The sequence below is a fragment of the Serinus canaria genome, chromosome 28, assembly GCF_022539315.1.
Source record: "Serinus canaria isolate serCan28SL12 chromosome 28, serCan2020, whole genome shotgun sequence".
Taxonomy (NCBI): domain Eukaryota; kingdom Metazoa; phylum Chordata; class Aves; order Passeriformes; family Fringillidae; genus Serinus; species Serinus canaria.
Genome location: NC_066341.1, coordinates 2,171,664 through 2,193,441, shown reverse-complemented (window position 1 = coordinate 2,193,441; position 21,778 = coordinate 2,171,664). Strand labels below are relative to the sequence as shown.

The following is a 21,778-nucleotide window of genomic DNA, read 5'->3' as shown; positions in this document are numbered from 1 at the left end:
ACTGGCTCACTCCCCCCCTTAAACGGTCTGTGGGGACCTGGAATTACTGGCTGGGATGCAGCAGCAGGAGGCTCCAGGCTTGTTCCCCTGAGAGCTGAAGGAGCTGTGGGAGAGGAGCAGGCCCAGATCAGCCCCAGGGCTGGGGCTCCCCACGCTGGCTCCACGAGGTTGTGATTTCCTGCCTGGGGCAGCAGAAGCTGAGGGCAAGAGAGGGAAAAAACCTGAAAGGACTTTTGGCTGCACCAGGAATTGCTCCTCCTCTGGCACGCTTAAGTGTCCAGCCTTGAAGCTGGAGGCTTGCACAACCCCAAGGATCAGATGTTTTTTCCTCGAGTGTCCATAAGGCAAACCTTGAAAACATCCATTCCTCTTCCCCTTTTTCCAACGATGGTGGATCCTTTCCTGACAGATGCTCTGGCAGCCCTCCCATGGCTCCACTGCCCCAGCCCCACACTGGGCAGCCACATCACACCACAGAAACAAACCACTTGGTTCTCTACAAAATCAGGAGAATTTTTATTTACAACAGCAAGAGGCAAAGGGAGGGTTCACTCCAGCAGCAGCATTCATATTCCTGCTCCCACCCAACATTAATGGGCACACAGGAGCCAACTCCTGTTTCAGGGACAAGCTTGCTGAGGGATCAGGAGTGCCCAGCCCAAGTGGCACTTCCCAAGCAGCCAGAGGCACAGGATGGATGTGAGGTACCAGCTGTGCCCCCTTCAGCTGGGACTTTGTTCTCACCAGCTGCCCCACCACCACTCTGCCCAGGCCAGGGCACTGCCAGGTCACTGCTCTGCTGGCACAGACACAAAACACAGCCAGGCTCTCCCCTCCTGGGCCCCAAATGATGGGGAAACCTCTGGCATTCCTTTCCAGCTCTTCCCTGGTTAAAGAGGGAGAGCTCCCTCAGCTCTGTTTTCCAGCACAGCTCAACCAAAGATGAGCAGCAGCAGCTTTTGCAGCATGAGGGAGAGGAGCTGCCATTCCCTTGTCCCAAAACCTCTGTGAAAGGAGCCCTGTGCAGCTCTTGGCCCTCACTGCACCCCGGGAGGGGCTCAGGAGTAGCTGAGGGGCATCTTCCTCCAGAGCCCCCCACACAGGCAGTTCTTGATCCAGCGCTGCTCCCACTGCTTCACTGCTGTCACCTTGTTGGGTGACTTCAGCATGGTGACACAGCCACACCTGGGGGGACATGGAGGGTGCAGCCAGATCAGGGGCAGTGCAGAGCCAGGAGCTGCATGGATCACACAGGGATCTGGGTATCCATGGGGGAAACCAGCTCCTGTCACATGCGGGTGACACTTGTGAGCACCAAAACCAGCTGCAACCAGCAAGCAACAATTCCACTGAGGGCTCTGCTGGAGCTAGAGCCTGGCAAGGAACAGCCCCAGCTGCTGTTTATACATGAAACAACTGACAGTCATCTCACAAAAATGATCTGCTACAGAGGCTTTCTATTAAAATCAGTAATTAAAGCTAATTCAATCACATGACTTAGATGGATGCTTGTTCCCTGAGCCATTATCCTGAAATCCAGGCTCTTCCATGAGGCTGGATGAGTAGGGCAGCATGAAATGGTGGAAAGATGACCCCAGAATGGGAGCAGGGGCAGTGGGGTGATTCCTCCCTCCAGCCTTGCCATGACCACACAGGTGCTTTAATGACCAGACCCACAGAACTGGGCATCACATAAAGGAGTTGCTGGAGGGTCTCCTCCAGGCCAGATTACTTTAAGAGCTTTATCTGATCTGTTTGATTTTTAACCCAAGGGCCAGGCAACAACAACGCCACTCTCCTGACAATGACACAGGCATCCCAGGTTAGGGACACCTTAACCACAGCCCCAACCAGTCTCAGCTCCTGAAGGGCACAGGACAGTCCAAGTCCTGCCCAAGCTCCACTGCAAGCGTCACTTACCTGGTGCAGGACTTGCATTCCTCTGTTGGGTATGCACCCAGGTGCAGCCGCCTCAGGTGGTCAATTTTGGGCTGTCCAGGGGCCCTGGGGAGGGAGAACAGGACTTTTCTAGAGTGTCACTTTCCATGAGCTGCTCCCAGGACAGGGAGCTGCATCTCACTGGCCAGCATGGCAGAAGTTCTGCCCACTTGCCCACTCAGTGCCACGAGATTCATTGTCACAATTAATTACATTAATTAATGGGGTTTCCCCCCCATTTCCTCTCACTTTTCAGTACTTAAAATCCCCAGCCCATCGCAAGCTGAGAAAGGCATTCAAGCAGAGAGGACAAACTGCTCTTGGGTCACAGCAGCAAGGAGACAAGCCAAACCTCAGAGCTGCCAAGACTCCTTCTCTCCATGCACTGACCCATTCCAGGGGTTTGTAGCTGACAAACAACATGTTTGTATAGTTGCAGGGGGTTGTACCTGACAAAGGCATCGAACTGGGAAGAGACAGTGTGGCCAACGAGCCCGGGAGCCTTCCCAAACTGCAGCCTGACCAGCTGCTTGTTCTGCAGCTTGCTGATGATGCCATCATTGATGGGCAGCCAGTCAATGTTGGGAATGAGCAGCTGGCTGGGCAGGAGGCAGCACTCATCGATCAGGGCATCATCGGGCTCTGTGATGTGATTTTCCTCACGACCTGCGTTGGGAAACGAAGGAAAAAAACCCCGTGACCTTTACATTTCTCCCTCAGAGCTCCAGAGAGCTGCGTGCAGCCTCCTCCTCCACTGACAACTCAGCCTGGAAAACAATAACCTTGGCAGCTGCACTTGCCCTTTCTCAACATGCCAGACCCCCTCGGAGTCACATCCCACCCTCCTGCTGTAGGAATTACTGCTCAGGGAACTGTCCACACTCACAGCACAGCCAGAGCTTGGTCAGGAGCCGGAAGAGCAGGGACATGCTGTCCTGGGTGTCTGAGGTTGCTGTGTACACGGGGAGGCAGCTGGGCTTCAGCAGCCCCCAGATGCGGATCACCACCATCAGCTCGCGGAACATGCCGAGGGATGCGCCGTCGCGCAGGAAGCTGTGCCCAGGGCGGACTGGGGAGCCCTGTGGGGGGACAGAGGTGTGGGTGGGGGTCACACCAGCCTGGGTGGGCTCACACCAGCCTGGGGTGGAGCTCACACCAGCCCCAGCCACCACACTGCATCCAGACAGCTCCTGCTCCCAGGAGCACACACCCTATGGAAGCCGCTGCAGGGGATGGTGGGGGGTCACCTGAAGGTGACACCTCTGCAGAGCTGCAAGAGGAGTGTGGAAGGGGCTGACAGCGGGCCTGGTAGCTAAAGGAGTGAGAAGAAGCTGATAAGGAGCTCTCTTCAAGGCTGTAACTAAGGAGACCAAGAGAAGTGAGGAATTGAAGAAAGATAAGGAGAACTTTGCAGCTGGACGAAGTATTTTTAAAAAGTTAATTGAAGTCACTGTAACTTTTCAGCAATAGTGTTACGTTGATTTACTATGGCCAATAGTTAGGGTAGAAGAAGTAAAAACAATTAAAAAGGTCAGCCATGTTCAATAATAAAGAGTTGCCATCTGAGACTTGTGGTCTCTGTGACAGAGGAGTGTCCCCAAATCCCCCAGGTACAGTGCTGGTCAGATGGACATGGGAAGGGCCATTCTCTAATTCTGTTGTTCCTTACTCCTCCCCAGTGCCTGTGCTGACAGGGACATGTGGCCCTGTGTGTCCTGGCAAAGCTCCCCAGCACTGCCCATGGGTGTTTGTGTCCTCTCAGTGTGTTCCAGCACTCCAGGTCTCACCTGGTTGGGAAGGCTGGCCAGCAGGTAGAGCACAAAATCCCCCACCCACTGGATGAGCTGCTGCAGGGACTGCAACGTCGTCATCTCCAGGACAAACTCTTCTGTCTTCAGGTTAATCATCACCTTGTCAATGTCTGGAAGAGAAGCAAGACACTGCCTGGCTCAGGAGGATGGACCCAAAGCTCACACCCTCCCTGTGGAGGTCAGCCTTGTCCTCCTCCTCAAACCCAGGAGTTACTGAGAGGCTGTGACACCACGGGGAGCAGCCCAATGCCAAAAGCTGGGAATGCAGAGCAGGATGCTGTGAGCAGTCAGTACCTACATCCGTGATCTTGGAGCAGATCTCGGTGAGCCGGTCCCCGGGGCTCTTGTCAGGGGTGTTGAGGACGTGTGGGCGCAGCAGAGACTTCAGGGTGCAGCTGATGGCAATGAGGAAGAGCTTGGCGTGGTAGTCACACACACGGGCGATGGTGCTGGAGGAGAGCTTGCACAGAGATGCCTTCATGGCAACAATGCGTGTGGAGAGCACCTGAGCCACGGGGAAATGCAGCAAAAGGCACAAGAAAAGGCAGGAATTAACATAAGCTCATTAGAGCTGCTGCTGCTTTATTCTCTGCTCTCCCTTTCTGCTGCAGGAGTGACAGGAGCAATGAACACCCTGCACGTGAGCGCCGTGCTGGGCACGTGCTGCTGCTCCCAGAATCTGCCAAAAATAGATTTCACCATCTCACCCCAAGTTTCCAGCAGCTAAGACCCTGCTGCTATCAGGGAAAGTGAATGCTGCTGGCATGGAAGGTTTTCCCAGCTCCATCACTGTCTGAGCAGGGCACTCAGAGAGCCCTGGAGCTTTGCCAGGCACAGCCACCAATGTCCTGAGGACTGGCAGTGGCTGCTCCCCTCTCCAAATCCCTGAGCACCCCCATGCCCACCCTGGGGGTGAGCCCAGAGCTCCCACCCACCTGCTGCAGGGCTGCATTCTGACGCATGTACTCCTCGTGCAGCTTCTCCACCAGGTTCTGCACCATGCTGGGCTGGACGTGGAGCAGGATGTCCCACCAGTCGTAGCCAGTGACCATGCAGTACTCCAGCAGGAACAGCAAGTGCCTCAGGGACATGTTCATGTCCAGCACGTGGCCCATGGAGGGGGAGATGCGGAGCATGCTCAGCTTGAAGGGAGGAACCAAAGGGAAACTGGCTTCAGGAGTGTGGAATTTTCAGGAGTGTGGAATTTTCAGGAGTGTGGAATTTTCAGGGTCCCCCGTGGCAGGAAGAAAATTATGAATTGATTCCACTTTCTTAGAAAGCTAATTTATCATTTTATGTACTTACAGGATATATAAACTATAAACTATACTAAAACTATACTAAAGAATAGAGAAAGGATACTTACAGAAGGCTTAACAAGATTGATACTAATTAAATATTTTTCTAGAGTTTTGACACAGTTGGATGGTGATTGGTTACTAAGTAAAAACAATTTACATGTTGGATAAACAATCTCTAAACTACATTCTAAAGCAGCAAAACACAGGAGAAGTAAATGAGATAATATTTTTTTTTTCTTTGAGGCTTCCCAGCTTCCTAGGAGAGAATCCTGGATAAGGGGATTTTTCAGACTATATGACAGTGACACAGGAGTGGGCTTGAAATGGTCCCACAAAGCTGCCACACAACATGGGCCCCAATGAAGCTCAATCCTGACCTAGTGATAGTTTCTGACACTGGTGGGATACATCCCTTTCCAGTATGGATCTCACTGGATCTGGAATGGAATGGAGCTGGAATTCCCAGTGTTTCCTGAGCAACCCATCACCACTGAGAGAGTCTGGGTGAGAACCAACCCCACCATATGATATAGGGTCTCCTTGAGCCAGGTCTTATAAGCTCTTGCAGATTTATATCACACCTGAGATAGCTCAGCCACCTCAGATGGCATAAAATCAGCAGGATGGCTTCTGTGGCAGTGTTGGAAACAACAATTTTAATAAAAGGCAAAATAACAAAACTCTTTCCAGAGAAAAAACGAGGGCAAGAGGTTCTTGCCCCTGGTAAAACATCTCACAAAAGCCATTAGTTTCTTTGTTCTCTTCTTTTTCTAGTAAATTTCTTAGGTGGGACTCATTGGCTTCTGTCCAATTGGCTATCCTTAAGTTTGAGGTGAAGTCCCCAAGGTCCTATGAGGTGTCTTTTTACCTAATTGAGGAGAGAAACTTCTGGGCTTTTTTCCTGTTTTGGGAGACAAAGGACAATTCTGTCACTCCATCAACAGGAGGCACATTCCTACATCCATAAGAGAGCACCAACCTTTCCATGGCTGTCCACACCAGCCAGGGCCAGGGATGTCCAGGAGAGCTGCATGGCCTTGAAGTGCACCAGGGGCCCTGTGGTGCGTGGCCGTTTGAGGGCTGGCTCGTCCACGGGGCGCTGCGAGGAGGAGCCATAGAACACAGCCATCATCTGCAGGGACAGCCGGTGCACAATGTGGACACTGCCATCATGGAAAGCCAGGGCCAGGCCTGGGGACAGGACACAAGTGACACTGAGCAAACAGCTCCTCCCAGTGTGGCAGAGCCCTCGCCCAAAGCAGTGCCTGTAGGAGCGATGGGGGGTAGGATGGAGATGAGAGATCTCTGATGCCAGGGCTTGGAACTTGGGGTTTATTGCAAAGGGCCTGGGAGCTGCCAGCCACAGCTCAGAGCAGGCCCAAGAGAAGGAAAGAAGATGAGAAAGAGAGAGAAGATGAGAGGATAAGAAAGTGAAGTTCCTGTTACAATACAATAAATCTTCTGTGTTGAATATTCTAATTCTCACCAACCAATCTAGCCCAAGATACAAATCCTACAGCATTTACATACAGCCTATAAGAATCATTACATTACCATACTGTGTTAAATTTTAAACCCTAAAAACTACTCTTTAGATCCCTCCTGCTGAGCTAGTAGGGTCTGCTCAGACCCTTAGACCTATCTGCAAGCAGAGTATTGTTTCATCAAAAAAAGATTACCTTCAGCTGGTCACACCATTGTTTTCCAATCATTCATTCAGTAACTAAAGTATCTCAAAGCTTGCTTTCATTTCAGTCTAGCTTATAATTTCCATATTCTCAAAATCTTTTGCCAGGCAATCATATTTATAAGGCTTTCCTGTTTCATCTTCCCCAACAAGTGGCCACCACTGAAGCCCATGGAGAAGCCAAAGGGCTGGGGAATTCTCAGGTTTCTGTGGTTGAGGTGACCCCTGAGGTATTGAAAGTCTTTTTCTTCCCCAGCCCCATAACCAAAGAAGTCAGTTCTGCTTTTCAAGGTTATTTTTTCTTATCTATTCCATTCTTTCTCTGCCCTGCTGAGGTCTGTCCAGCAGGTTGGGTTGTGGCACAGTGCCTGCCCTTGGGGTGGTGTTAACTTTTTTATACTAAGAACTATGTGTACTTTATTTTCAATAATTTTCCAATACCTATCACCTATGTCAGACAGTCTGTCTTGACTCTAAACCAACCCAAAAGTGTCACCATCCCAGCAGAAGATGGAGGACAAGAAGAAGGAGGACAGGACACACCCAGATTCCTCTATCTTGCCTCTTGAACCCCCATTCCAAAACCCCAAAATTCTCCTTTTTCACCCTGTGACAAATTCACTATCATTCTACTCAAACTCTTGCAGCTTGTAAATCCTCACACAGAGTTGGGAATTGTTTCCATGGGCTAAAATCGAAGGCACAGGTGTGTTTGACTCTGTGCCAAGGTTTCTGAGCCCCTTGCCAGGGTCTTGAGTCATCCAGGACAGCCAGAGGAATGTCCTGGGTCCTGACAGGGGCTCACAGAACTTCACAGCCTCTTCCCACAACAGGAAACAAAACATTTAAAAGTTCTCCTTCAGCATTCCATGTGCTTTCCTTCAGCTACAGCTCAGGTGGTGAAATTTCAACCAAAAATGACATGTTTAGGACAAAGACAACAGGAACGCCTCACCCAGTCCAGGGAAGAACTTGGTGTCGTTTGCCACCTTCAGATCAGTGTTGGTCAGGGAGATTGGCAGCTTTGGCAGGGCCACAGCTGACACCCGGTCCAGGTCGTTGGTGGCAGACAAGATCCTCCACTTCAGGATCATGGGCTGCTTGTCTCCCACTAGCAATGAGCAAAATGAGTGAAAATAAGCAAATGAGTGAGAGTTTTGTCCCACAGAGATCAGAAAATCTGCCCCCCATTTCTGCCCAGGCTCCCCCAAACAGGATCACAGATCAGGCACTGGTGTATTTCCCATATATTTCCAGTATGTTTCTCTCATAGTTCCCTATTTTTTCTTGAATTATACAAACAACATGTTTTGCTAAATCTCTCTTGATGGGAAGCTCTGCTGTGGGTGACTAAGATCCTTATATACATTAATCCTTTATATTTCACCAAACAAACTGCCCTGATTAATTCTGTTTTATCTGAGATCAGGTGAAGCCCAGGCAGCCAGAGCAGGGGATTAATCCAGCTTTACTGCTCAGTCCTGGTCCTTTGGGAGCTTTTTCTCCACTGGTGGCAGGAAGGGTGGCTGTGCAGCAAAACACAAAAAATGTCTTTTATGTAGTGAAAGCAACAACCAAACCCCTTCCTAAAAACAGAATAAGCAACTTGCTGCCTATGATGCAAACAGACAGAATGGACTGAAAACACCTGAAAATAAACATAAGAATCTGAATAATCACAAATATGGGATAATGGATGTGAGAAACTGTGCTGTTTTCTCCCTTAGACCAAGCTCCTGTTCTTGAGAGTGCCCAGAGCAGACACTTACCCACAGGAGAGATTTGCTGGAAGATGTTGTTGACAGGCAGGCCTTCCTTCCTAAGGGACCAACACTCCACGATGCTGTTGTTTTGGTTGGAAGCACAAAGCAGCACCTGTGGAACAGAGCCCCCCACCACAAGCATCACAACAGGGACAACACTGCCCTGGTCATTCCCCCTCCATTTCCAGGGTCCTGCTCCACCAGCAAAAAGCAGAGGATCAAGTCAGTGGGAGGGGAGGTGAATTAGGGTTCCAGCTGCACCAGAAGGGCAACTAGGAATGCCAAAGGTATTGCAGGACATGCTGGTCACCTCCAGACCCTCTGAGGAAGGCCAGGTGGAGCAAAGAGCAGCTGCCCACTGTAGCCACATTTCTCCTCACAGAGAAAAGCAAGGCACAGTTCTTCACAGGGATTTCTGAGATTCACATTCTCTGAACCTCGAAGACAGGAAAACCACAATTCTTATCTCATTTGCTGTGCAAAAATAGACTGCAAATATGGAGACTGTTTACCCAAAGTGATGGTGTTTTGTTTCCTTGGCCTATCATGGCCAGGTGTGTGTGTGTGTGGTTACTGTTGGCTGACAGTCACAAGATTCAGCATTGTGTGCAGAGCTGACTGCTTGATTGAGATGTACAGAATAATATAGTATAGAACAAAGTAATTAATTAGCCTTCTGATATCAATGGAGTCCTCATCACTCCTCCTTCGTTGGGAGCACAAATATCCACTATGGGGGAGCACAAATATCCGCTATAGGAGAACAAAAATGTCCACTATAGTGGAGCACAAATATCCACTAGAGGGGAGCAAAAATGTCCACTATAGGGGAGCAAAAATGCCCACTATGGAGGAGCAGAAAATATTCACTATAGAGGAGCACAAATATCCACTACAGGGGAGCACAAACATCCACTACAGGGGAGCACAAATATCCACTACAGGGGAGCACAAATATCCACTACAGGGGAGCACAAATATCCACTACAGGGGAGCAAAAATATCCACTACGGGGGAGCAAAAATATCCACTATAGGGGAGCAAAAATATCCACTATGGGGGAGCAAAAATATCCACTATGGGGGAGCAAAAATATCCACTATAGGGGAGCAAAAATATCCACTATGGGGGAGCAAAAATATCCACTATGGGGGAGCAAAAATGTCTACTATAGGGGAGCAAAAATATCCACTATGGGGGAGCAAAAGTATCCACTAGAGGGGAGCAAAAATGTCCACTACAGGGGAACAAAAATATCCACTATAGGGGAGCACAAATATCCACTAGAGGGGAGCACAAATATCCACTATGGGGGAGCACAAATATCCACTAGAGGAGAACAAAAATATCCACTATAGGGGAGAAAAAAAATCCACTAGAGGGGAGCACAAATATCCACTTGAGGGGAGCACAAATGTCCCCTAGAGCCCACCTGCTCTGACATGTCCCGAGCCAGGAATTTGAGGTGGGTGATGGCCGGGTACTTGTCCTTGCGCGCGGGGTCGGTGGTGCAGCGCATGAAGAGCGAGGGCAGGATCTCGGTGTCAATCTTGCACTTCTCGTTCACCACGCTGACACAAACCTTGTAGAACTGCACGGGGGACGTGCTGCTGCCATCAGATGTGGCCACCACGATGTTGCCCCCGCCCGTGAAGGCGACGTCGGCCAAGGCCACGCGGCAGCGGAGGCGGCACAGGCTCTCGGTGGCCGTCAGCACCTGCCCGTTGGGCTTGAGGAGGGACACGGTGACCAACCCGCTGATGGTCACAGCAATCCAGCCCTCCATGGGCTTCCCACCAAACAGAGTCAGGGATGGAGAGAATTTCACCCGGGAAAACTTCTCGCCGAAGTTCGAGGCTCCAGACTGGAACAAAGATGAGAAAAACTTAAGTGATCACAGCCAAAATTTGTGCCTATGGAATTCTTCTCGTGAGAGAGGGGCAGGATTCATGTGAGACATCACAGGAATTAAAAAAACACAAGCAGGGAAGTTGTGCTAGGTAGCTTTGGGCTTTCAGAGTCTGCAGGATCACACATGTTTCCAAACCAGGAGCTCATATCCGTGCCCAAATCCCCCAGTTAAACCTTGGCACCCGGAATGAACTTCCTCTGAATCACCACTGGTGAGGAAAGAACTGCTCTATCTCCATGTTCCTGCCTAGAACTGAGGTACCAGACTAAGGGAAACACATCTGAAACACCAAAAGAAACAAGGCTCCAACCCCCCTGAGAATTTAGCAGGAACCAGGAATCTGACTTGTCTTCAACTGGAAAAACTCCCCATGGCCACAGGAGAGCTCAGAGCACAAACACAGGCAGGATCCTGAGCTCTCTGCCAACACCTGAGCCATAGTGTCACTGTCATATTTTCTGAAAAATCCTCTTTGCCCAGGAATTTCTCCTGGGAAGCTGAGAAGCCTCAGTTTCTCCCCATTTTGCTGCTTTGGAATGGGGCTGGAGATTGTTTATCCAAACATGTGAATTGTTTTAACTTAATGGCCAGTCATGGCCAGCTGTGTTGGACTCTCTGAGTCAGTCACAGGTTTTTATGATTCATTCTTGTTAAACCTTCTGAGGTATCCTTTTCTGTATTCTTTAGTATAGTTTTAGTATTCTTTAATATTATATCATAAAATAATAAATCAGCCTTCTGAGAACATGGAGTCAGATTCTTATCTCTCCCCTCATCCTGGGGGGACCCTCACAAAGACCACACCAGAGTTCCAGCCCAGATCCCTCAGGAAGCTCAGACAAACCTTCTCCACGTGCAGAGCCAGCTTGACACCGTTGTGCAGCCAGGACAGGGCCACCACAGGGTCCCCCTCCACCACGCTGCCCACTGTGTTCTCCCAGCTGTTGGCCAGGTGATCTGTCATGCTCCAGCACTTGATGTGGCCATCAGCATCTGCTGAGAGCAGCCTGGAGCCTGTGACAATGACACTGTGAGAGCAAGGGGAACAGCCAAAACCCCGCCAGGAACTGCGCCCCATCTCTTTGGGATGTGCACAGCAGGGGGAGGGGACACTGTGACAATGACACTGCATGAGAACAGAGGGAACAGCCAAAACCCCACCAGATATTGCACCCCATCGCTTTGGGACACACACAGCAGGGGTGGGGACACGGTGACAATGACACTGCATGAGAACAGGGGGAATGGCCAAAACCCCACCAGGAATTGCACCCCATCGCTTTGGGATGTGCACAGCAGGGCAGGGACACTGCAACAATGACACTGAGAAGAGAGGGAACAGACAAAATCCCCCAAGGAATTACACCCCATTGCTCTGGGACACACACAGCAGGGGTGGGACACGGTGACAATGACAGGGAGCCCAGCCCACCTGACTGATCCCACTCCAAACACGTGATGACTTCGGTGTGGCCCGAGTTGACAGAGTAGACGTCCCAGGGGTGCTCGGTGTCGATGATATGGACCATGTGGGTGAGATCTGTGTGAACAGAGAAGTGACTCCTGCCCCTTGTCACTGCTGCTGAGCCTCAGAGCCTCAGCTGATGCAGGGAAAACATAAAATATTTTATAGAAATTATCTGGGGTAGTGCTGGGAACTCAGTGAGGGGCCAGACACCAACGTGGGTTTGGTCGTGGTTTAGGGGAACCAAACCCACTCCAGGGAACAAACCCATGTGAGACACTGCCAGAGGCTGAAGGATGGAAGGAAAAGGAGGAGAGCAGCCAGGAGCTGCCAGGGGCAGAGCAGAGCTCCGGCCCAGCGGATCGCGGCCTCTCCCGGGAGCACCGGGAGGGATTTCCCGAGGGGCTCGCGGTACCTTTCTCCTCCTCATTGCGGAGGTCCGTGGTGAAGGCGATGAGGTTGCGGCAGGACCAGGCGCACACCAGGGGGATGGAGGGGCAGTGGTTGCTTTTGGGCTTCTTCTCCCACTCGCACACGTAGGCCAGGTCCATCCCGCCGGCCCGGACACGGGACACCGGACACGGGACAGCCTCGATCCTGCGTGGGGGCGACACAAGGCCGGTCACACCGGGAACAGCCCGCACGGACCTCAGCCCCAGGGGCCATGGGTGGGGCACAGCCCTCGGGATACGGGTGGGGACAGCCCCACACCGGGAGAGACCGTGGTGGTACCGGGGGGAGGCGGAAGGAGCGGCCCGTGCGTACCGACCCTACGGCGGGTGGGAGGGTCCTGAGGACGGACAGGGGGAGGTGGCGGAGGTTCCCGGGGCTGGCGGGACGGTGACAGGAGGGGCCCGGGGCGGCCAAAGGCGGTTCCCGAGGCTCCCGGGCCCGGTCCCGCCGCACTCACCGGCGCCCGCCGCTCCCCAGGACCCCGGCGCCTCCGCGGGCTGCCCGCGCCGCGCCTGCGCCGCGCGCTCAGGCACTGCCACAGACACCCTCAGAGAGCCATCCAGTTGCTAATTAGCATAGCAAACTACCCAGAACCCATCGGGCAAAATAGCAAACATAACCGGCGTATTTTGGACATTTTTGGGAAAATCTGAGGGAAATAAGGGTGTAAAGGACTGAGAAACATTTGGGGGCCTCATTATACGTTCAATATCGGGCCACATCGTAATCGCTCTAACAAGTTTGTAATATTTTTCTAAGGCTTTAAATAGCGCTGCGGGTAGATCAGGATTCGTGCTCGCTTCGGCAGCACATATACTAAAATTGGAACGATACAGAGAAGATTAGCATGGCCCCTGCGCAAGGATGACACGCAAATTCGTGAAGCGTTCCATATTTTTCGCACCTCCCCGTATCCACATTTTCCATCCCGTGCCCACCCGGCTGGCCCGAGACACACCCCCCCCTCAAGCCTCCTCCTCATCCCCACGGAGACACAGAGCCGGAGCAGGGGAGCACCGTTTTTATTGTTGCTGAACGTGCCCGAGCCACACCAGCGAAGGAGGCGCGACGGGCTCCCCTGGGTCTGGGGGTGCCCACGGTTAATGGCAGTCGGTGTCATCGTGGGACAGAGCAAAAATTCCCTGCGAGCAACCCTTGGCACATGCCAGCGACACGGGGGCACACAGAGGGACCCCCGAAATGCCCCATCTGCCACCATGGCAACTGTGGAAAAGCAGAGAGAGCCCCGAAAGGGGCTGCACCCCTCCAGCACGCACACACACCCACACACACACACATGTAAACACACACACACACGTGATAAAAAACACAAGCTATATTACACTTAAAAACAGCCCCGTTCTGCAGGCAGGGCACAGGGTGTGGGGTAAAAAGCACCCGGAGCTCCCCACACCCCGCCCTGCCCGAGCCCCCCTGCACACCCGGTGGGCACGGGGCTGCGGGAACGCGGCAGCCCCGGGGCTCTTCCGCCGGCTCAGCCATTGCTCAGCAGCCGCCAGGAGCTGTTTCACCGCAGAAAAATCTGGACCCAAATCACCCCACGAGCGTCAGCGCCGAAGGGAGGCTGGCCCCGCCTGATTATTTTTAAAAACACCTGGGTTATAAATAGACACACACAGAGTTCCAGGAGGGCTGTGCGGGGAGCAGGGCGGGCGAGAGGCACCTGCTCTGCACCCATGCCAGCCCTGCTGCCAGCACAGCCAAGGGCACAGCCACAATCCCCCGGCCTGGAGCGGCTGCTGGAGCACAGGGGAAGAGGCGAGGAGGGTCCGGGAGAGGCTGCAGAGGACACAGGAGGGGCAGGGCAGCTGTGGGGGCATCAGCTCATCTGCCCCAGGTAGTCTGAGAGCAGCAGCTCCGGGGGCAGGAACACGTGGTGTTTGTTGCTCACTTTCATCTGACGCTTCCCTTCGATGTCCGAACCTGAGGGTGGGATGGAGAGGTCAGCACAACCCTGCTCCCCTCCTCAGGGGTCTCCAACACGGTGCTCCCAGCCCTCCCCTCCTCCCTGGGGCTCGTGGTGAGCACAGGCTCCCCTGCGTTCTGTCCCCTCCATCCTGGGGCTCGCTCCCCATCATTAGTGCTCAGGCTGGTTGCCACAAGCAGCTTCTAAGTGGAGCCTCCTCTGGAGGGATGGAGCCTGATTCCATTCCTGCCTTGGCAACAAAACCTTTGGGGATACCCAGGGCAGTACAAGAGCATGTCTGATCCTTGGGAGGAGGAAACAGCTGCAGGAGAGGGAACCCCGTGAGCAGATTCTTGCTCTGGACCACCCAAATTTCCCCTTGGAGCTGGGTCTGGCCCAGCTCTGGGTGTGCAGCTTGGTGACCACGGCTGGGGCTGCCCAGGGAGCTCCAGGGCATTGGTGGGGAGGATGCAGAGGGGGTGGGACCGCGGGGTTATCTGTGAGCCCCAGGGCGAGGTGGGGCCGGGAGGAGGAAGGGAGGAAAAGGCTGAGCTGGAAAGGAGAGATAGTGATGGAGGGAAGGGGAAAAACAACAACAATATGAAAACCAAAACTAAAAGCAAGCAGGCACAGGGCTCTTACTGGCAGAGACGAGATCCATGTACTGGCAGAGTGCGTGGAGCAGGAGCCGCTCAAAGCTGGGGGAGAGGGGACAGGGTTAGAGCCTGCCCAGGGTGTCCCAAGGGCTGTCCTGCCCTCCATCCTCCCTGGGACACACAGAGCAGAAGGAGAGCACAAAGTACCACAGGGATCCCCCAGGTGCCTCCCTCCCCCTTGGGCTCCATGGGGATCAGGCCAGGTGGGTGTCCCCAGGTGGAGACCCAGGCCCAGGGGTGTCCTGTGCTCCCAAAGGCCCTCTGCAGCCTGGGGCAGCCCTGGGGTATGGGGAACCCCGGAGCTCAGGACTCTGAGATGGGGAAATCTCACCTGTTATCCATCAGGGCTGTGTAGACAGAGTGGGGGGTGACAGAGAAGAAGGCCAGCAGCTCCTCCTCCAGCCCCTCCAGCGTCCCCTGTGAGGAAAGACAGGGTCTCAGAGAGGAAGGGGCAGTGGTGGGCACAGCCCTGGCACAACTGATTTACCAGGATTTACTGCCAGCAGCTCCTGGGCAAGTTAATTGGATGGGAGACATCAGGGAGAGGAGAAATCTCCCATCTCCAGCCCCTGAGGCAGGGAAGGATCCAACTCCTGCCAACTCCACACTGTGTGTGCCAAGGGCTGGCACCATCCCTGGTGCTCACAGCAGCCAGCAGAGCCTCGTGCCTCCTGACAGCCAAAGCTCAGTGCTCTGCTGCTCTGCAGAGCTCTGTGACCCCAGAGACACAGAGCAGCACAAGAGTCTCGTTTGAAGACAAACAAGGCAGTGGGCAGGAGGAGCCCAGGCTGCATTGAGAGGCTCTAATTAGCACCAGGAAAAAACAAACAGAGCCCCACAGAGCAGAGGGAGCAGGGAGGCAGCACCCCCAGAGCTGGTAGAGCAAGTGCAAGGCTGCACTCAGCTCCCTCCTTCCTGCTCAGCAGTTGGTGCACTTTTACCCCCTTTCAAAATACATCAGAGTTGCCCCAAATAACCTTGTCTGGGCCACTGTGAAGACCCCAAAGGCTCCACTGCTGTCCCCGTGCACAAACACACACAGTTTCACCTGTCACCTGCTGTCACTGCACAGAGACTGGGAAACAACCACTAAAAAAAGCCCTGCAACTGCCAGAAAAATCTGAACTGAGCCAGGAAAACCCCATCTGCTGGGAGCTGGATGTGTGTCTGCAACCAGCCACCGCTGCAGGGTCACACGAGCACCTGAGCACGTTCCCAGGAGCTGCTCTGAAATGTGGCAGTGCCCTGCACAAGGTCAGGGCACAGATCTGGGGACAAGGCTGCAAAGGGACCCCTGGCAGCCCCCACAGTGTGATGTTGTGGTTTGCCTCAGATACCCCGGGTTTCTCCCTGATAATTCCCTCCCAGGTGTGTCAGTCACCTCTCCTTTCCCCTCCCAGCACTGTCTGTCAGTCCTGGCATTCCAGAAGGGCATCCAGTGACTGGCAGATTCAAAGGATGCCCTCTACCCCTGGGGGGCATTGGGCCATCCAGGTGTCCTCTGTCCCTTGAGACCTCCCCTCCTGTACCTGGCTGGTGGCTCCCTGCCCCTTCCCTGCCCTCTCCCCGGGGTTAAAAGGAGCAGCACCCACGGGGTCAGGAGTTCTGGTGGAGTTGTTGAGCCAGAACAAAGCTCTGGATCCAAACCCTCCATCAGAACCGACTCCTTTCCTTCTCCATTGCCTTAAAGCTTCTATGGCAGAGGGAACCCTGAGCTCCTGCAAGCCTGGATTTGCCCCCACGTGCCCAGCTGCAGCACCCAAAAGTGTCTGTGGGGTGAAACACCACAGTTGCTGCTGTTTGGTCAAGCAGCAGGGCCAGACAAGCTCAGGCAGGTCTCATCTAGCTCTATTGGTAATTATTCCAATGCCCCCCAGCCTTGCTGTGCCAGGCTGTCCACAGCTCACCATGCCCCCCAGCCCTGCTGTGCCAGGCTGTCCCCAGCTCACCATGCCCCCCAGCCCTGCTGTGCCAGGCTGTCCCCACCTCACCATGCCCCCCAGCCCTGCTGTGCCAGGCTGTCCCCAGCCCACCATGCCCCCCAGCCCTGCTGTGCCAGGCTGTCCCCAGCCCACCATGCCCCCCAGCCCTGCTGTGCCAGGCTGTCCCCACCTCACCATGCCCCCCAGCCCTGCTGTGCCAGGCTGTCCCCAGCCCACCATGCCCCCCAGCCCTGCTGTCCCCAGCCCACCATGCCCCCCAGCCCTGCTGTGCCAGGCTGTCCACAGCTCACCATGCCCCCAGCCTGCTGCCAGGCTGTCCCAGCTCACCATGCCCCCCAGCCCTGCTGTGCCAGGCTGTCCCAGCTCACCATGCCCCCAGCCCTGCTGTGCCAGGCTGTCCCCAGCTCACCATGCCCCACAGCCCTGCTGTGCCAGGCTGTCCCCAGCTCACCATGCCCCCAGCCCTCTGCCGGCTCAGCTCACCATGCCCAGCTGCTGTCCAGCGTCCCCAGCTCACCATGCCCCCCAGCCCTGCTGTGCCAGGCTGTCCACAGCTCACCATGCCCCCCAGCCCTGCTGTGCCAGGCTGTCCACAGCTCACCAAGCCCCCCAGCCCTGCTGTGCCAGGCTGTCCCCAGCTCACCATGCCCCCCAGCCCTGCTGTGCCAGGCTGTCCACAGCTCACCATGCCCCCCAGCCCTGCTGTGCCAGGCTGTCCCCAGCTCACCATGCCCCCCAGCCCTGCTGTGCCAGGCTGTCCCCAGCTCACCATGCCCCCCAGCCCTGCTGTGCCAGGCTGTCCCCAGCTCACCATGCCCCCCAGCCCTGCTGTGCCAGGCTGTCCCCAGCTCACCATGGGGATCCGGCCCCGTTTCAGGGTGGCACGCAGGCGGCGGCTGATGCGCTGGAAGCACTCCTGGGGGGTGTAGGCAGGGAGCTCTGCAGGAGGGAAAAGGGATTTAGGCACAGCTCACACCTCCAGAGCCTGCAGGGTCACTTTTTGGGAGGACCCAGTGTCCCCCCAGCTGCCAGGCAGGGGTTCCTTTACAGTCACCCCTAAAACAGCAATGCCCTCCCCAGCACAGGGGGTTGGGGGTGGCTGCTGTGCCCATCATCCCAGCCACTTCTGGCTCCCACAAACCCTCCCTGGTCCATGGTGGGGGTCTGCAGGTATAACCTCCCCCCAGTGCCACACCCAGGGGGTGGGCTCAGGCATCCCCTGGCCCCACCACTGACAGGGAGTGGGCGCAGCCCTCCCAGAATGTACACAAGGAAGGAAAGGGTGAGGCTGTCCCCACCCTGTGTCCCCTCCCAGCACCTTTCCACTTGTCTTCATTCTTGACAGGCAGCTTCCTCCTGTTCTTCTTCCTGGCCTCCTCCTCCAGGTAGAGCAGGACCCTCTCCTGCTCTTCTCCCGACCGGTTCATGAAGTCGTTCCAGATCTGACAACAGAAGCCACTGAGCCCCACTACAGAGGTCTGTGGGGAGCACCTGGCAGTGCATGGCCACCAGGGCCCCTCCCCACACCCCACGAGCCCCCTCCTCACCCTCTCATCCCCAGGCCACACCAGGGAGAGGCCACATTTCAAAACAGCCAGTGCCAGGGCCAGTGTGAGGCAATGGGGGTTTGGCAAGGGGCTTGTGCAAGGAAGTGCTGCAGCTCAGCAGGCACTCACTGCCCTGCAGCCACAACTCTCCATGAGAGGATCTGCCTGGAGATTCCCCCACCCCATGGCCCCTCAGGAGCCCATGGCAGCAGATCCCACAGATCCCAGCCTGACACCAGACCAGGCAGAAGCTGCGGTGCAACAGCTCAGGCCAGGGAGGCAGAGGGATGGAGGAGTGAACTACAAGCACGACATGCCACACCAGTGTCCCCAAGCCAGTGGGGTGGCTGTACCCACCTCCACATAGGTCTCATTGTTACAGGCCTCAGTGAAGATGCTGGGGGTGGCAGAGTGGGTGAGCTCTCCCTCGTCGCTCCCGCAGTCATCCTGCTCCAGAAGTGTCATCAGGTAGCGAGCTGGGGACAAGAGCAAAGCCTGAGAGGGGGGAAAGCACCTCCAGAGAGGCTCCTTGCCCCAAGAACAGCTCAGGGGAGGTTGCCCTGGGGAGGAGACCCTGCCTGGTCCTTACTGTTCTCCAGCCTCTGCAGGCTCTTGCGGCCCTTGGCCCTGGGGATGAGGTCGGAGTTGCGGATGGCTTTGTTGATGTAATACTGCTTCCTCTTGGACGGCGAGAACCGCTTGGAGGGGGAGTCCTGCAGCAGGGGCAGGCAGTCCTCGATCCTCCTGGGGGACACAGCAGCAGGGGTGAGCCCCCCTGAGGGGCCTGGGGCAGCGGGAGGGTGGGGGGAGATGGAGCATCAGCCCTGTTGTTTCTGCAAATGGCACCCCATCCTCCCACAGGACCTGTCCCCCGGGGGTCACTGTCACCTCCAAGGCAGCTGTGTGTCAGCACTGGAAGGGCCAGGTAATTAACCTGGGTAATTAAGCGTGTCACACAGGAAGCAAAACGATGGATCCATTCCTGCTGGGCCCCTGCTGTACCTCACGCTCACCATGGTCCTGACTGGGCTGGCACCAATCCTGCCACTCCTTGTGGAGGGCAGCAGGAACACCATCCCAGCCTGGCACTGCCAGCTCCTGGGGGCACCCAAAGGTGCTCTGCTCACAACACGGTCAGGGTGTTGGTGAGTCACAGGCACAGCTGAGGAATGACCATAAAACGGAGGAATTTTATGGGAAAATGAAGCCACACCACGAGTGAGAAGCTGGCCAGGTGCTGAACGCAACTGCTCCGTTTCAAAGTTTACTAAACACCAAAAACAGGAAGTTTCACTGCCTTCACTTGCAAACAAGCTTCCCCTCAGGGTTGTGTGGGTTTCCTTTAGCACACAGAAGGTGGGGGAGAAAATCAACACCCCTGAAACAACCCCCAGGACTGTCCATCCAGGATGAGGAGCTGCCCAGAGTGACCACTGTTTCCACTGCCATGGCCTTGCTCCATCCATGGGGCCATGTCCCCAGAGTGTCCCCTCCTTTCCAGCATTCTGGGCCTCCTGGGAGCCCCAGTCCTGCAATCAGGTCCTGACAGAGGTGATCTGGGCACAGGGCAGAGCAGGTTGTGCTGTCCGATTGCAGCCCGGGCTAACAGCCAGGTGCTTGCCCTTGCCAAAACCTTGATTTTTTTTCCCCTTTGCCTGCATGGGGGCAGTGATACAGTCTTGGCTGCTGGTGGGGGGGTATAAAAAAACAACCACCCCCTTCCAAGCTGGAGAGAAAACTGTGGCAAAGGTGGGCTTGGAAAGAATAAAAGAGACTCAAGTATCAAGTCAATGCCCAGAGGACGGGTGGGGAGCAGTAACCCAACCTGCCACAGCCAGCAACCAGGGCTGGTGGATCAAGTTGTGATACAAAGACGGTTACAAAAACCTGAATAAACAGAGGGAGTCGCCTTACGCTGGCCCCAGCTCGGGGGTTTGAGTACACAGCTGCGAGCCCGGCACTCCCTGGAGCCAGCAGGGCCCCAAAAGAGATGTCAAAACCCGGGGTCAGCAGGGTGGGAGCACCCCCGGGACCCCCTGAGCCCCGTGGCTGGGAGGGGAACAGGCTGAGCCACAGTCTACTCTCCTCCTGCAGCCTCCAGGGTTGTTTGTGGCTGCCCTGGCGCCCGGCACTGCCACGTCTGTCCTGGCACCGCCACCTCCGCCCAGTGCCAACCTGGAGGGAGGTTCACAGGGGACAGTGACCTCGGGCTAGTGACCCGTGTCGGACGAGCGTCGGTGCCGTCTGAGTCAGGGTGCCATCCCAGACTGAGATGGGACCCCAGGAGGGATCATTCCTGGGGGACCACAGCAAAACGTGACCCCGGGGCAATGGGCCCGGCAGCTCCGGGGACACCTGAGCACAGACAGACAGACAAACAGATTCCTGCCTTCTCCTCCTGTCCCATTCCCAGGGAACGCGCCTGGAAGAGGAACTCGTTCTCTGCCTGGGGATTTCGGACCTATTCCTGTCATTGACCTTTTGGCAGCAGAACGCGGCAAAGTCGCCGCGGGACAGCCGGGGCTGGCAGGGACAGCTCCGTCCCGCAGCGTCCCGAGCCCCCGGTACACCCGTGCAGAAGCGGGGGGCTCCAGCCCACCCCCGGCAGCACCGGCTCGCCAGCCCCGGTGACCGGGAGCACCGTGACCTCGAGGGGATAAGCACTTATTATAAGACTCATTATGCCGGTCCCGGGCTCCGCTCTGACACCGCCGCCGGGCCTGGGGAGCTGGGGACGGGCTGTCCCGGGAGGCGCCGCCGCTGCCGCTCCCCGCCCGCACTGACAGCCCGGGGAGCTCCTGCCCGGCCCGACCGCCCCACGGCCCGCCCGGCCCCGGGCCCGCACTCACGGGAACGGCTCCTCGGGGCCCGCGCCGCCCCGCAGCACCACCATGGCGCGCTGGGACTGGGATCGGAACCGGGACGGTGACCAGAACCGGGACCGGGACCTCCCTCCGCCTCCTCCACCCCCGGCCCACACCGGCGGCACCGGGTCCGGCACCGCCCGCTGGAAGTGACGTCACGGGGGCGGGGGCACAGGAACCCCGCCCCGGGCGTCGCGGGAGGTGGGGCACCGGGGGTGCTTCGGGGAGCCCCTGGAACCGGGGCTCGACGGCTGCCGGATCCCATTAACCCCGCGTGAATCCCTGTTGTCCCCCTATAGCTCCCCCGTTAATCCCCGAATCCCCGTGAGCCTCCAGTTAACCCCCATTAAAGCCTCGTTAACCTCCGTTAACCCCCGTTAAACCCCCCGTTGCCCCCCGTTAACCGCCCCCCCTCCGCGGCTCTACCGGGGCCCGCGCCCTGCCTGGCGCCGTTCCCCCGCCCGTCCGCGAGGCGGCGCTGCGGCCGCGCCCCCGCCTGGCCCCGCCGCCC

General features: G+C 55.9%; 2 protein-coding genes and 1 non-coding gene across 7 annotated transcripts; 1 reads left to right on the top strand and 2 right to left on the bottom strand.

Annotated features, from left to right (window-relative positions):
- Positions 1-492: 492 nt before the first annotated feature.
- On the bottom strand, positions 493-12,877 carry MED16 (mediator complex subunit 16). 4 transcript variants are annotated; one of them, XM_050986110.1, is made up of 15 exons: positions 12,788-12,877; positions 12,293-12,474; positions 11,845-11,952; positions 11,257-11,426; positions 9,933-10,364; positions 8,507-8,612; positions 7,693-7,848; positions 6,030-6,241; positions 4,685-4,891; positions 4,044-4,254; positions 3,726-3,859; positions 2,825-3,017; positions 2,388-2,604; positions 1,921-2,004; positions 493-1,185 (listed from the first exon to the last, which is right to left on the bottom strand). In XM_050986110.1, exons 2-15 carry the CDS (start codon positions 12,426-12,428, stop codon positions 1,059-1,061), a joined length of 2,493 nt encoding a protein of 830 aa, XP_050842067.1. In that variant the 5' UTR covers positions 12,429-12,474; positions 12,788-12,877; the 3' UTR covers positions 493-1,058. The 4 variants fall into 4 exon arrangements, with proteins under 4 accessions (XP_050842067.1, XP_050842066.1, XP_050842065.1 ...); XM_050986109.1 differs by having other exon boundaries at positions 12,647-12,795; XM_050986108.1 differs by having other exon boundaries at positions 12,643-12,791.
- Positions 12,878-13,122: 245 nt separating this feature from the next.
- LOC127060948 (U6 spliceosomal RNA) lies at positions 13,123-13,229 on the top strand. Its single transcript, XR_007780314.1, has one exon. It is a non-coding gene; the product is annotated as a U6 spliceosomal RNA (small nuclear RNA).
- A 107-nt stretch (positions 13,230-13,336) lies between these two features.
- Positions 13,337-21,425, bottom strand: R3HDM4 (R3H domain containing 4). Of its 2 annotated transcripts, none has more exons than XM_050986114.1 (8): positions 21,253-21,425; positions 18,993-19,147; positions 18,761-18,879; positions 18,175-18,298; positions 17,668-17,795; positions 15,245-15,330; positions 14,900-14,955; positions 13,337-14,274 (listed from the first exon to the last, which is right to left on the bottom strand). In XM_050986114.1, exons 1-8 carry the CDS (start codon positions 21,294-21,296, stop codon positions 14,171-14,173), a joined length of 816 nt encoding a protein of 271 aa, XP_050842071.1. In that variant the 5' UTR covers positions 21,297-21,425; the 3' UTR covers positions 13,337-14,170. The 2 variants fall into 2 exon arrangements, with proteins under 2 accessions (XP_050842071.1, XP_050842072.1); XM_050986115.1 differs by having other exon boundaries at positions 17,710-17,795; positions 21,253-21,423.
- Positions 21,426-21,778: the final 353 nt, after the last annotated feature.